Source organism: Aphelocoma coerulescens, chromosome 2 (genome assembly GCF_041296385.1).
Source record: "Aphelocoma coerulescens isolate FSJ_1873_10779 chromosome 2, UR_Acoe_1.0, whole genome shotgun sequence".
Classification (NCBI taxonomy): Eukaryota; Metazoa; Chordata; class Aves; order Passeriformes; family Corvidae; genus Aphelocoma; species Aphelocoma coerulescens.
In genome coordinates, this window is record NC_091015.1 from 42527291 (window position 1) to 42541653 (window position 14363).

The 14363-nt window shown below is 42.1% G+C and overlaps 1 protein-coding gene across 1 annotated transcript in view; it reads right to left on the reverse strand.

Moving 5' to 3' along the window:
- The window catches only part of SKAP2 (src kinase associated phosphoprotein 2), a 119525-nt gene extending 111979 nt beyond the window's left edge, over nucleotides 1-7546 (reverse strand). Inside the window, exon 1 of the mRNA XM_069007160.1 lies at nucleotides 7377-7546. Within this exon, the coding sequence (XP_068863261.1) occupies nucleotides 7377-7425 (49 nt within the window). The 5' untranslated portion in view covers nucleotides 7426-7546. The remainder of the gene's footprint in view (nucleotides 1-7376) is intronic.
- Nucleotides 7547-14363: the final 6817 nt, after the last annotated feature.

Genomic DNA, 14363 nt, shown 5'->3' on the forward strand with positions numbered 1-14363 from the left:
TTTCTCACCACTATTCTAGTCACTTACTTGCTCTCCCCTCTCCAGGATGATCCACAACTTGGTCTCTCCTGTATTAGTCTAATGCTACTCAGAAAACGAAACTACTAGTCACAAGCACTTGAGTGTAGACCTGTTTCATGCCTCAGCAGCAGCTGATCCATCAAGGAATTGAAAAAGGAATAAAAGAAAACCTCTTTGAAGAGATTTCTGGTCTAAAAGCACTTTAACTAATCCATTACCCCATAGCAAAAAAAAAAAAAAAAATTACATATTTCCATAAATTGTTCCTAACAAACTGAGCAGCTGTTTAGTATCACACATTGCAGACACTTAGCTGTTCCCACTAAAAACATGAAAATAAAAAAAAAATTAAAAAAAAAAAAGAAAAAAAAAAAGGGGGGGGGGGATCCTAAACGAAATAAAAACAAAACAAAGAAAAATACACCGTGGAAACCTATTTAACACCTCTTTTCTTAAGCTTGTGTGTTAGACTGCTTGATAGCTTAATTACCCATACTTGTTGCTCAGTTTCTCAAAGCCCATGATGTTAAATTTGTTTGCACCATACCCCAGAGAAATTGTTTGCCTGCAGGAATGAACAAAAGCTACCATACCGAAAGGTCCAATTGATACAATTCACTCACAAATTGCTCTGCCAATACAGGTTACAAACTGACGGAAAAGGGAAGTCACACCACCGTCTAGCTCTGTCCACTTCAACCAGCTCATACAGTTCAAAACTTAAGTGCCAGTTCACAGAACAGTCAAAAGCTAAAAGCCATTTTAATTTCATTTTCATCTACAGTCCTTTCACAATGAGGAAAGTTAAGATTTATTTTGCATTTCATTGTTAAAACAGTTTATGGTTCTCTTTACTTCAAAGATTATAAACAGACAACACTGAAAGATTTTCATTGTTTTAAAATCTTTGGAGCTATTTTCTTTAATGGAGGCTGAAACCACACAGATGGAATTTTTCAAGAACATTGTAAATTTCTAGCCCAAAGCAAGTGCTGTGTTAAAGAGTGCTAAGCATAACAAATCATAGCACATTTGTTGTTTACAGGGTTTAATACTGTAAATGTAAGTCACACTTAATAAACAAACATACTTAGGACAGAACTACCTCTATTTTGTGTCAGGGCGGGCCAAGCAGATTCCCACAGAGCCACTCAAAGACTATGTGCCGGGTCATTCTTTCTCCCCTCCTCCAGTAGACAACCAAAACTTTATCCAATCACGTTATCAAGAAGTTAATCACTCCATCATGGACACATCACCTGATGAGTTGACACCATTCAAATGACAAGAGAATAATCAGGAAGCGGCAACGAGCTAGGAGTATTTCCACACGCACGGCAGGGCCCGCGAACAGCTCCGCCTCCATGGCCCAAGGAGAATGCAGGCGCGTTGGGAGGCTGGGCACGCACCCATCGTATGACGAGGGACACTTGCATGGGACAGCCGGGCAGCTGTGCTACCACCAGCACAAGAAGGCAACGCCAGGGCAGCAGAACAACTGCTCCAGCCACCAGCCTCTGCCCATCTCTCTGCTCCACCTCAAGGACTGAGAGAGCCAGCAGGCGGCTGCCAGCCAGAAAATTTGGGACAGCAGGCCAGAGAATTTTGGGAGATAGCTGCAAGCTAGGCACATTTATTACACACACACTGTCCAAAGGTGACGAATATTAAACAGACTGCCATGTATCTTTCAGCTTTACACGGGCTGGCATTAGAAAGCAATTAATTCAGTTGATTTCAAAGTTTTCATGTGATTCATTAATAGGGAACAAGTCTGGAGACAAACGATCAAGCAGTATTTGTCACTGCCTGTTCTCTTAAATAAAGAAATACTGGAGGATTTTGCTTTTGCTCTCCCCCTGCCTTCACAACTATATTTTAAAGTCTCTCTCCAGAGTTTGCTAAATTGCCTTTTAAATATATATACACTTAATCAGAAACAGAACACATGATGTAAAATAAAAGTGACTGAACTTCAAGATGTCTAAAAATACTACATTTATCCAGCCTAACAAGAAGGTGAGCATTCCTTTTAGTGCAAAGCCCTGGAAAGGACTGCCTTTAAAAACTGGTGTACCTTAAATCCTCAGAAGCAAGGTTAAGTTGCTGTGTTGACATATACAAAGTAAGTATCATGAAAAATGTTGACACTCAACAGTTTTATTAGTGATTTTAAAAGCAGAAGTATACACAAACTGCTAAGACTCCTCAAATGAAGTAAATAGATAAAGCATCTCTTTTAAAACATTAAAAAAGAAATTATAATCAAGGACTATATATATATATAGCTACATATCTATCTCTAATCTCATTGGTTGAGTAGTTGTGTATCCTCTCTCCACATTAAAGAGGTGAGAAAAGATTAAGCTGTAGCATATTAAGCATATAATGAAAAAAAACCACACCAGTACAAATCATAATCAAGTTACAAAGTGATTCCAAATGAACGATAATAAAAAATGTTAAGGATTAACCTAAAGATTTACACTGTATGCCACATTATGCTGTGTCTATTGTGGTTTGTTGACATATGATTATGAAAGAAACGTAAACCCGGTCAGATGAAAAAGATAGACTCCATGTTAATTGAAAAAGACAAACTAAGTGAATAATGAGTATATAAAAAATAGCCTATGCCATTTTTATCACCCATATATGACACTTATTCCCAAATTTATGGCAGAGACAATTGAACTATGTTTCAAATCACTGGAGGTTATTTCTTACCAGGAATCCCTCTGTGCATTTTTTTCACCTCACTGTTTCTAATCTTATTCCATTACTATTGAAATATATACATACTACCAAAGCTGTAAATACACGTCTACTTAAAAGATGTCTACCATAATCACCCTGGTTTATCTTGTACAGATGGGTTCTTCACCAAGAACTGGCATTTGTTAAAGCCTTGGAAACATGGAAATGATACTTTAAAAAAAGAGTAAAGTTTTAAAAACCAGCATGCCTTTAAATTTGAACCAACCAATAAAGAAGAGCTACACTGTACCTAGAAGGCTTTTTCTACGACAGGCATGTAAGGAGCAAGTCCAGGAACAGCTGACATGGAAGATGAAGATGGACAGTTCGTATTTTGGGGATCAGGGGTAAATATAACCAGCATAGTCCAAAAATAAAAGGTAAGCAACTCATGCATTGGATCCAGTGTCTTGTAGTTTTCTTGCCTTGCCCTTTTCTGCAAGCTGTTTCCAAGATGCAACTAAACAAGTAGGTAAACAGTATTATTTGAAGAAAAAAATAAGAGAAGTCAGACAGAGAAAGGTGATTTGGACAATATAACTAAGCATTTAAACAAACTGAATAATACCTGGGTAGAAATGATCTCTATGGCAAGAACATTGGGTTTTATTTAGTTTTGGGGTTTTGTTTAACAGAACAAGGAAAATGGTATTAGGATGGGATACAAGGTTCCATATAAACTAGAGAAAATTTTATCCTATTTTCACAGCAGAAGTATTTGTAACTTTTAAAATATGAATACAGAAGATTCAAACAAGGAATACTGCCAAGTGTGAAAGGAAAATTGAACAAAAGACAAAGCAATAGCACCCATATTATAGTCACAGGTGTCATGAACAGGGGAAAAGATATCATGATCTATTTATATCTAATGATCATGACACCATCAAAAACTGTGGAAAAAATAAAGAAGTCTTACCTCCAACTAAATCTTTATTACTGAAAAAAACTCAAGAATTTTTTTTTCCAATCAAGATGACTGAAGCAACCAGTCTGGCTTACATTACAGAAGAAATAATATGCCTTTGGGGAAGAAGCAGCCTCCAAACTCCTTCTCGGCTATGAAGAAGCCAAAACTTAGCAAGGAAAAATAGAAATGAGCAGGCTTTCAACAAACTATGTAACCAGCCATAATTTGAGGGGACAAAAAAATAGTAACATTCCACTTTGCCAAACACCCACAAAAATATCACAAAAACACAACAGAGGATGCCTTTTCAAAAGAAGAAAAGGCAGAACTGGGCTTTCTTCACTAAATTCCACGGTCTCAAGCATCATTTGGAAGCGCAGGGACATGGGCGGGGAATGAAGAAGTTACATACACTACCACACACCTACGAGGTGCAAACAAGGAGATACGGGACCAACAAACTTACTTGCTCCTCCTACCAGGAGTTCAACTCATGACCAGAGGACCCTGTTTCTGTCTCCAGTGTTTCCTTCCCACCACTTGAACAAGTCAGAGAAGACAGGATGGGATTGTGCAATCCCAATAATCCTCTGCAATGAGCCTATTGCCACACTGACCTTTCCCCTTCAGCTTTACAGAAACAGCTTCCTCCTGTTTCCAGCTAATGCAGTTAGCCCTGAGCTCAAGCTGTGCTTCTGCCTGGAACATTTCAGCGCCACTGATATGCAACTATAATGACCCTGCCAGCATGTGTGACAGAATTTGTCTTTGTGTTAAAGATATAATATTGTTTAGGTTCAAAGTAAAGCACTCACAAGTCAGAAAGTTTCCTGTGCAACTTTAATTCATCCCCTGGTGTGTTTATTCCCATTATCACCATGTTTAACTACAGGAGCACTTAGCATGTTTTCCAGTAGGACTCCTACTTGTTCAGCATAGTGGGTGGACATACTCCAACCATCAATCAAGGGTAAGCAGGGATAAGAAAATCCACGATTGTTCCTCCACTTGTTGAAGAAGTTGGAAATCATAGGCAAAAAGGCCAAGAAAAGGAGGAGGAGCAGAAGAGCACAGTATTTATGAGATTTTGCACCTGTGAGGGCCTCTCTGCTATGTAACATCAGGCTAAAATACGGTGCTTGTCACTAGCCATTAGCTGCACATTCTCAACTGAACCTGTTTTGAAGTACCTGGCACTTGTAATGGCCACTGAATATAGACATCCAACTCATATTATTTTCTGGAGAAACCAGCACAGCATGGAGGCAGGTGAATTTGAATTCTAATTCTGTTCCACCATGGATTATTTTTTGCGACCCCAATCACATCTTGTTTATTACACTAATTTTACCAGTGGGAAAATAATACTCCCTCATCTCAAAGAGGTACTGGATCAATAACTGTGAGCCATTAAAATAATACATTAAGAAGCACCCTCGAAGAAGAGCATGCAGAAATTAATAACTATGTACTCACTGTGGTCTTTGTATTGTGTAACAGTTTCTTAATGAATAGTAAAGATATTACAGAGCTCCCTTCCCTCCTCCATTACCATACATCTTCACTACAGGAATAGTTAGAGAAAAAAAAAAAAAAAAGCAGAAGCCTACATAAGAGATTGTCAGATCCTACACAGATCAGTGAAAGAATTGCTCATACAGCCTGGATTACTCTCATTTCTAACTTTCATGCACTTGACTGATAACCTTTAAAAAGAGGGCTTAACACAAACTGTAAAAAGTAATGCCGTATTTTATTTTTCAAAAATAAGCAGGTTATTTAACATTGTATAACCACACTGAAAGTAACAACTAAAAGTTGCAAACTATTAGTTACTACTAGTAATAACAAAACAAATGTTTAAAGATCATTGGTAAATCATTCCATTGTCTTCTTAACTTCAGTTCTATAGACAGCACAAAAGAAACCATCTTGTTTTTTTCCAGAAAAGCTGAAGCTGTACACACTGTACAAAGATTAGATACCTGTATAAACTTAGGCTACTGATCACAGTGACTCTAAAAGTACATATACATAACCCTCTTGAGAAAAAGTAGGTGTTGTCAGTTTCGCTTCAAAATACAAACTTTTGTGTCTCTCTTCCATGGCAGACTGGATAAAGATGGGGAGAAGGAAGGACAAGTTGTGTAAATGAGGTACCATGACTGAGAAAGAAATCACAGCCTCAAATGATCCCATCTGCATCACATCTTTCCCCTCAAAAAAAAATTCTTAAAGGCCTTAAAACATTGAAGAGTTTCAAGATGAGCTTCACTCAGTGAAACTAGCACCAAAACAAACATACACGCTCCTGACCTGACCATGAGTTCCAGAATTCAGTATCACCACAGAAAATACCAACATTTGGAAAGGCTCTCTGAAGGTAATATTTATCTTTTCTAAATGAATAAGAATCCATTCCACCATATGAAATCATGAGAAGCCTTCCTTTTTTATTTTTCTGGTGGCCTTTTTGGCCATATAAATTTTAACTACAGATGGTATGATATGCTAGTAACATAGTTAGAAACTGCAGTTAGAAAACACTTAAGGCAGTTGGCAGAAGATGAGATGTGGTGAGAGCAATATATTTCAAGCATTAGCTCTTACAGTCAAAGTGTTAAAAAAAAGAATAGTCTGTGAAGGTGATGAGCTGCACTAAACTCTAGCAGGTGCCCAGCCATGTAATTGAGTGCTTGGCCTCAGAAGGAAGATTTCAAAAAGCATGGGTAATTTGAATGGCAAAGTCAGAGCTACACAAGTTCCTGTGGCAGAAACAGAAGTTCTCAAAAGAAAGAGAGTCCCACGGACATTAAAATGGTTTCAGGATAGCAAACTTTTCGATAAAGATACCAGAAAAGCCAACCTTTAAGTATACAATTTATTTTAATTAACAAAAACAACAAAAAAAATTTAAATACGAGTTCTTGAAGGTAAAAGATAACCACCCGTATTCGAAATTCTGTACTAACACTATAACCTTTCACGGTGAGAAATCATCCCATGCCTACGCTCCAACGCATCCTGAGAGCGTGGACAGTCACGGTCGGAGGTGTGTGACTGATATGACAACACGCCAGCAATTCGGTAACCCTTTCGTCCGCTCCTCAGCTGTTCAGCGGGGAAGTTCATTACTTTTTTTCAGCTGATGCGGGCAGCCGGCCCTGCCGGCACACCCCGAGGGAAGAGACTTCCCCCGGATGGCTCGGCGGTCACCCCGCGGTCACACACCCCGCACGCGCGTCCGGGGGAGCCCCCGAACACCCCACCCCGGCTGGGCGCCCGCAGCCCCCGTCCGCGCCCGGCAGGGGGGAGGTGTCCGCTCCCAGGCGCGGACAGGGGCTGCGGGCGCCCAGCCGGGGGGGGGGGGGGGGGGGGGGCCGACCCGCTCCTTCCTCCCTGCAGGGAAGCGAGCCGGAGCGCTGCAGCTCCCCACGGACGGGCACGGGGGGAGGAAGTAGCCGGGGAGGAGGAACTGGGGGGATGGGAAGAACAGAACCCCAGAACCCATGCAGTGGAAGCGATCGCTCAGCGCCCGCCGAGGAGCGCTTCGCCGGGGCCGCGGCTCCAGGGGCTGCTGCCCCCGCACGCCCCGGCTCCCCCGGCCCGTCACACCCCCACCGGCCCGCCCCCCTCGACCTCCCCTCCGCCCGCCCCCAGCGAAGGAAGCCCTCCCTCCTACCCTCACCTGCCAAGAGGCTGCAGACGTCCTCGGGGACGCCGGGAGCGTCGGACATGGTGCGGGCGGCGGGGACGCCCAGGGACACCCGGCGGGCGGGGCTCGACGGCTCCGACCAGTCCGGCCCCGGCCCCGGCGGGGAGGAAGCTGAGGCCACGCCCCCCGGTCGCAGCGGCACGGCCGCGAGCCGCGGGGGGCGGGGCCTATCATCACCGGGGCGCGGTTTCCCGCCACGAAGGCGGTGCTTCGAGCCGCGGGGGCGGGGTGTCGCGGCACCGGGCGGGGTGTCGCGGCACCGGGCGGAGCCTCATGCTACCGAGGCGGGGCTTCCCGCCGCCCTCCCGTCCCGGCTCCCTCCCGCCGCGCCCCGGCGCTGCGCATGCGCTTCATCCCCTCTCCCCCCCCCCCGGTTACAGCCCGCCGTGAGGGCGCTGCCTCCCACGTGACCGCTGCCAGCGGCCATCCTGCGTGAGGGCACCGCGCGGGCCCGCCCCCGCGCCAGAACCAAACATGGCGCTCAGCGCTGGCTCCCTCTGCGCGTCTCCGCCCCGAAGGCCAGAAAAAGTTGGCTGTTGGATAAGAACACCCGGAGACCTCTCTCTCATTATTGGCCCAGTGATTGTCCCGCCCACCAAGTCAGGGGCTGGCGTGCCCTCCTCGTCCCACGGGAGCGAGCAGGGCTGGGTCCGTGGGTGTGGAGGGTGGTACTTTGATGACTTAATTCCTTCCAGACATGTTTCCAGCCTTTTTTCACAGCGCGGTGGTGACCTTATCCTTTTCGGCTTTCTGTCATTACCAGTGTCTGTGTTCAGGATGGCAGACTACAGCCCAAGCTCATATCTCTGCCAGTGTCCCAATGGCTGCAGCTGGCAAAATCAAGCCATGGAACTTGAGGAAATCAATGAAACAGTGGGAACAGGCCGGCTCGTATTGGCGTCTGTTAGCGCAGGTGTGTGGGCAGCAGCAAAAGGAGATGCTGTTGCTAAGCAACACAGCTGGGCTGCTAGAAGGGCCAACTTTGCTGGAGTGTTGCTTTTGGGGCAGCTTTGGTATGTTTTTCCCACAAATCCCTAGTTGTATGCATTTGGAGCAGATCGGTGATGTAATATATTTAGTGTAGAAATAGTCAAAGTAAACTCTTGGGATGTGTTTCTGTGACCTCAATGGTTTTGGCTGTATCTATGTTACTGCTGCAGAAAATGTTTGTGTTAGAGCTGTGGTTATGTGAGCACATCTGTGTATCATACCAGCGTAGGAAAAACATCAAGTAAAAGAAGTTCCATTTATGACATTTCACCTTTATACCAGTGTAATTATATGAACACTTGTGGTACAGCTGGCAGTACAGCTGTATCAGTCAGGTATTAAACAGCTCCATAGTTCTGCTTGGTGTAGCTGTGCCCGCTGAAATCTGCAGTGTAGATGTGGTGTTAGATTATATTGTTCTCCTGACCTCTCACATCTCTTTTAATCACATGGAGCAACTCATTTCAAATACATCTGTGTTTTCAAAGCATTGCAGCTTTATTACCCGACTTTATGGCCAGCCTGGCTGAAACTCAAGCAGTGAACTAACTGACCTGTATAATGTTGTTTAATGGTTTTTATGTTGGTTATCTAATTTCAATTCAACTGTAATAAACATGCACAGGCATCTGGGTGCATATGTGTATAAATAGATCATGCCTCTTTGTTTGTATAAATACCTACTACTCATCTGTTACAAGAATATGTTTGATTAATTTTTCTGTAGTTGGCAAAGAAGGCTCTTTGGGCTTATGTTAAATTACACATTTCAGATGTGCAGTCTTGGGAAGCTGCCATAAGGAATACGAAAATGGCTTGTAGTCTAATTTGCTTGCCCTTTTTCAGGTTAATCATAATCCTACTTTCTTGTGTTGACTTTATGGCACCATCCATTTCTGTTCCAGAAATGTGTCATTTGAACTCTGTTGTAGTCTTTGTTTTGAGATCACTCTACTGGTAATTTATTCCATATGTTTACCATTTGTGTAAACTTTTCCTGTGTTTCAGAACATAAGATGGGAAGAAATAACTTACCTTTATTATTTCCCATCCCCCATACTCTAGCCACTCTGGCTTTTTCTACTTACTTTTTTTGTTAAAGACCTCCTTGTTGTTGCAGTGAAGACCAGCCCCGTCACACAGTCATCAAGATTTGTGACCCAGGCCTATTTTAAGCCTTGTTAAGTTCCAGATTTACTCATAGTTCCCTAATTTTTAAATCTACCACTAATAGGAAGCATAATTCAAAACAGACTCCTTCCTGAAACAAGTCTGGCTTCAGTGCTGTTTCAGCCTGGTTTCTGAGGATTCCACAGCTTGTGCCTCATCGAAACCAGACACACCACTTTGCCTAATCAGGCCCATGGATCAGGGGTTCTTGATGTGTGGGAAGCAATGCCACAGGGAACACACAGAAGTTTATTGTCCTTCTGAGTGGGGAGAGCAATGAAAACAGGGAGTTCAGGAGGAATAGCCTACCTGGATCTGCAGAGAGCCTACAGCAATACAGCTGCAGGAAGAATAAACTTTCCCATTCAGGAGCAGCATCACTACTGCCTTGCCTCCCTGAAGAAATGTGACATACCTGGCTTACTGGGAAATCCAGTATTTTTCCCTTAAATGGTCCATGCTTCTGCTGCCATGCTTTTAAAATTTAGATTCTAGGAGATGAATGAAACAGGACCTGTGTGCAGCTGCTGCTTCTTCTGTACATGTCCTTTAACAGAAAATTAATTGAATTACAGTGCATGCTCCCTGCACTGATCCCTGCACTATTTCACACAGGCAGCAGTGGCCTCGTTGGGGATACTCTGTGTTCTCATCTGTTTGCCCTGTTGGCTGTCTGTCTTCTTTTGCTGGACTCCAAACAAAACAGCTAGTCAATAGTCAGAATATTTATATTTTTTAATTATTTAATGACATTAAACAGTAGTTGGCAAAGATTTCTGGTATGCACATAGAGCTGTTAAACGGAAGGAGCACTTACTTTCTTTACAGAAGCGCTTTCTTTATAAGCACAAAAACTGTGTTTAAGAAAATCAGGAAATTATCTTATTGAATGACAGTGCTCTAAACACGGCACCTCTTTATGCCTTTTGACTGTGGTTGCTGCACTGAAGAAAAGCACTCTAACAGTGGAAAAGCAGATTCAAACCCTTTTTCCTCTGGCAAAACACCATTAATGTTTTCTTAGGATTTGCTGCTACTATTCTAGTTAAAATTATTTCCTCACAAGCAGAGATACATTCAGGATGTCACAACAGTTGCTTTGAGAATAAGTTTATACATTAACTTTGAAGCCTAAAGAAGAGCTAATACTTCATGTAACAACTCATTATGATTTTATGTATCCTCTTCTATTCAGAATCCATCTCCATGAAAGCTTCCTATTTTGCTGTTCCTCTTAGAGGCATTTTATACAGAAACAAGACCGTGAGGCATTCATGTATTGTTTGCACAGTTGGGTTGCATTGACTGTACTCTGTTAGAATGTGGAAACATGGTCTTGCATTTAGAATTCAGCCTATGGAATTCAGCCCATCAAACATGAGCTGAACATGCTCTTCAGTTTATGGGATGATCACAAATGGAACTAAAATGTACTCAGCAAGACTGTAAAAATTTTGAACACCAAGTATGTGTTTCTTTATTAGTTTGTACGCTGAATAATTGCTACAGCAATGGTTTTTTCTACAGTTTGGAGGCTTTGGTGTCACTGTTTAGTGTTCTGAGTTATAAAACTGATGCACTTTCTTCGTGAAGGTAACCTACCATTTCTGGAGTACTTCCCAGGTCAGTACTATATTGCTCTCAGTGTTGACTATTATTAAGACCTCAGTTTGAGTAATTCTCAACTCCCAGGTTTAAAAACACATCTCAAGAAACAAATCATTCCCTTCTGTCTTCATGTATTCCCATCTATACAACCACAGAAAGGTGCTGAACTGAAAACCTGTAAGAATGGTCCCCTAGATAATTTGCTATGTGCCATATCATAACTACCCATTCAGCTTTCAGAGCTATTGGGTTTGATGCTGAAGTCTTCAGCTTTCCAAATATGGAGCAGCAAGGGCATAGCTTTTCAATTTTGTACTTGAATATTTTCCAACAAAGTCTGATTTTACCTAAGAATTACCTCTGGAAGGAAAGATTGGTGTTTCTGTCATCAAAATTATAGGATAATTAATATAATTTTGAATTATGTTTTCTAAGCATTACATATTGTGGGAAATATTTTTGCATAAGATTTTTTTTTTACCCGAGCATCCATTAGATTGTATAGGATTGTGCATTATTCAATGTTTTATTAGACAAAAAATATTCTGTACACCACCAAGTTCAGTGTCTTATTTCAAAAAAAATTATTAGGAAAGCTCCTATCAGACAGTCTCCTGTTTTGAGGTGATTTTCCAGCTGGATTGATTCAAATGGAACATCCTGAAAGTTAGTTTTGGCACAGGTGTGAGATTTCAGTCAACATTTTTTCTCATAAAAATCTATGAAAGCAAGCCAAAGATAACTCCCCAAGTGTTACAGAAGATTTCTGCTGCTTATCATGCAAATAGTGCCAATGAAGTCTGGAGACAACAAGATGAATAAGAGTTGTGAGATTTCAGCTCATACTCAATCCATTTGTTCTTGTTTATATCTCACTCTTTGTTCTTCAACATCTTAAATGCTGAAGAGGAGAAGTGAAGACTCTTCCTCTGTCCTTTTCTCCTCTTCAAGATGTACAGAAATGTCCTGGTGGGTCTTATTGCAGATGAGTATGGTTTTAGGAAGGAAGTGGGGAGGGAAGCTCTGTTTGACTGGAGTTAATAATTAGATCTTATGTGTCTCGGTTTTAGAGACAACTTCAGGAGGAAACACTCTGGAGTGAGTGTCTCCTCCGAAGGGAAAGGGCCTCCCCTTTTCTGCTACCAATAAGACAAGTGGGTCACAGCAGGTGAAAGTGGAAAAAAAGCAAACTGTTTATTAACACCAAACAAAACAGGGAAGAACAGGAAAAAAAAACTCAAAATACAACAAATTCCCAGAGATGGAACAAACACATGGGCTCAGACCAGCCAGGGCCACCCCATGGGCCTGCCAGGGCCACCCACAGGCTCCCTGGACCGGCGAGGAGGGAAGGGAGGCAGTGAGGCAAGGGGGGCAATGGAAGGGAAAAAGAACTAGAAAAAAAACCCAACAGAACCTTTCTCCCGGTAGCCAGAACACAAAAGAAACCCAAAGAGCAGCACAGCACTCCCAGCGCGCTCCCTCCCAAGCCCCAGAGACCCCCGAGCCGTGGGGCTGAACCCTTCAACGCCCCCTCGGGTCCATGGCTCTGGCCCCGGCCCCGGGTCCGTCTGAAAGGCACAGCGTCCTTGGGCACTGAGCGGATGGTTAAGGAGTAAAGCGGCTTCATAACATCACCCCAGGACATTACATAAACTTTTCTTAACCCCCTATGCAATTTTGGTACCTAATGAACATTTTGGAACTGTGAAGATTCTTAATAACTCTGAGATGAGTAAACATGCTAAAACATCATCTTGCATTCTCCAGAAGTAAAATCTAAACCTCATCATTCTTTGAGAGGTAGATGAAATAATAAGAGGAACTATGTAACCTCTAATATAAATTTAGTGTTCTTTCTAGTTCTTTTATTCTCTTATTAACTGTGGTATAATGCATCGAGTCATATTTTAAACAAATTATACCATAGGTAATGGAATTAATGAAGAGTACATTCCCTTGTGTTTCTGTATGAAGATCCTATATCCTTTTCCTATTGCAATAGAATGGATTCCATCTGATCAGTTCTATCCCTGTCCCATAAGGCACTCACCATCATGTGAGCCGTTGCCCTGATTTTTCTTTTCCATTCCTCTTCCTCCATCACTGAGAAAGGGGCAGCATTTTTTGTGGCCAGTTTGGAGGGGTTGCTCTGTCTTTTGGCCTGTCAGGAAACTTCTTCTCACTGACCACTCTGCAAGCCAAGCAGAATAGGTACCCAGTGTGTCCAGGTGACTCTTTTCTGCAGTGGTGTCATTAGCCTGGCTCATCATCCTTCATCCAGCAGATGCTTTTCAAGAAATTTTTAAGATAGTATCTGAAGACTGTATCTACCAGATACAGCGACCAGATTTTAGGGAGAAATCAATAGGTGGACAGGTGTCCTTGTGTAATCAAGCAAAAATTGTTACTTTGGAGACTTGGAGGTAAATTTGACTATAATTAGCAGAAGCCTTGAGGCACAGGCAGCTTAAGTGTGCCTGTCTGTGTTTTGTGAGCATCAGGGCAATCCCCATTTTACAGGGGGTAAAACTTCCCTCTTTACATTCCTTCCTTTTCATTTCCCTCTTCTGTACATTGTAGAAGGAACAGTAACAAAAAGGGGGGAAACGGGGTTTCCAGAGTTTCAAAGCTTTTCTGTGTAATGCTACATTTCCCTTCACAGGGGAAATAAAACAGTCACTTAAAGTGGAACTGAATCAGAATCAGAGTAAAATCTAAATAAAATTTGTGCATTAAGCTATGAAATACAGGCTCACAGCATCTAAACAGCCAGTCTTTAAACTGAAATAAAGATAAAGAACTTTCTAAACAAGTGGCATTTCTCAAAGAGACACACAGAGCCTTTGACTAAATTAGTGAAGTGGTAAGCTAAGAGTTAAAAAAGAAGCTGCTGTATTATTTTTATTTTTAAAAAGTCAAAGTGCACTTTAGGAGAGTGCTCCCATCAGCCTAAAAAATGAATATATGACAGATTATTGTCTAGCTAACAAGAGCTAAATGTTGCATCATATGTATAGGCATTCACTCTGTCTTTCTTTTTAAAACATCTCAAATGAATTTTTATCTTAATGTGCATAACCCAGTGTTTTTCCTTGAGGCACTCACAGCTTTTTTTTTTCCTACTCTTGTGATTGCCACAAAGAGTAACAAATCTGAAAAGTATTGTAAAATTTAAAAGTAAATATTTTT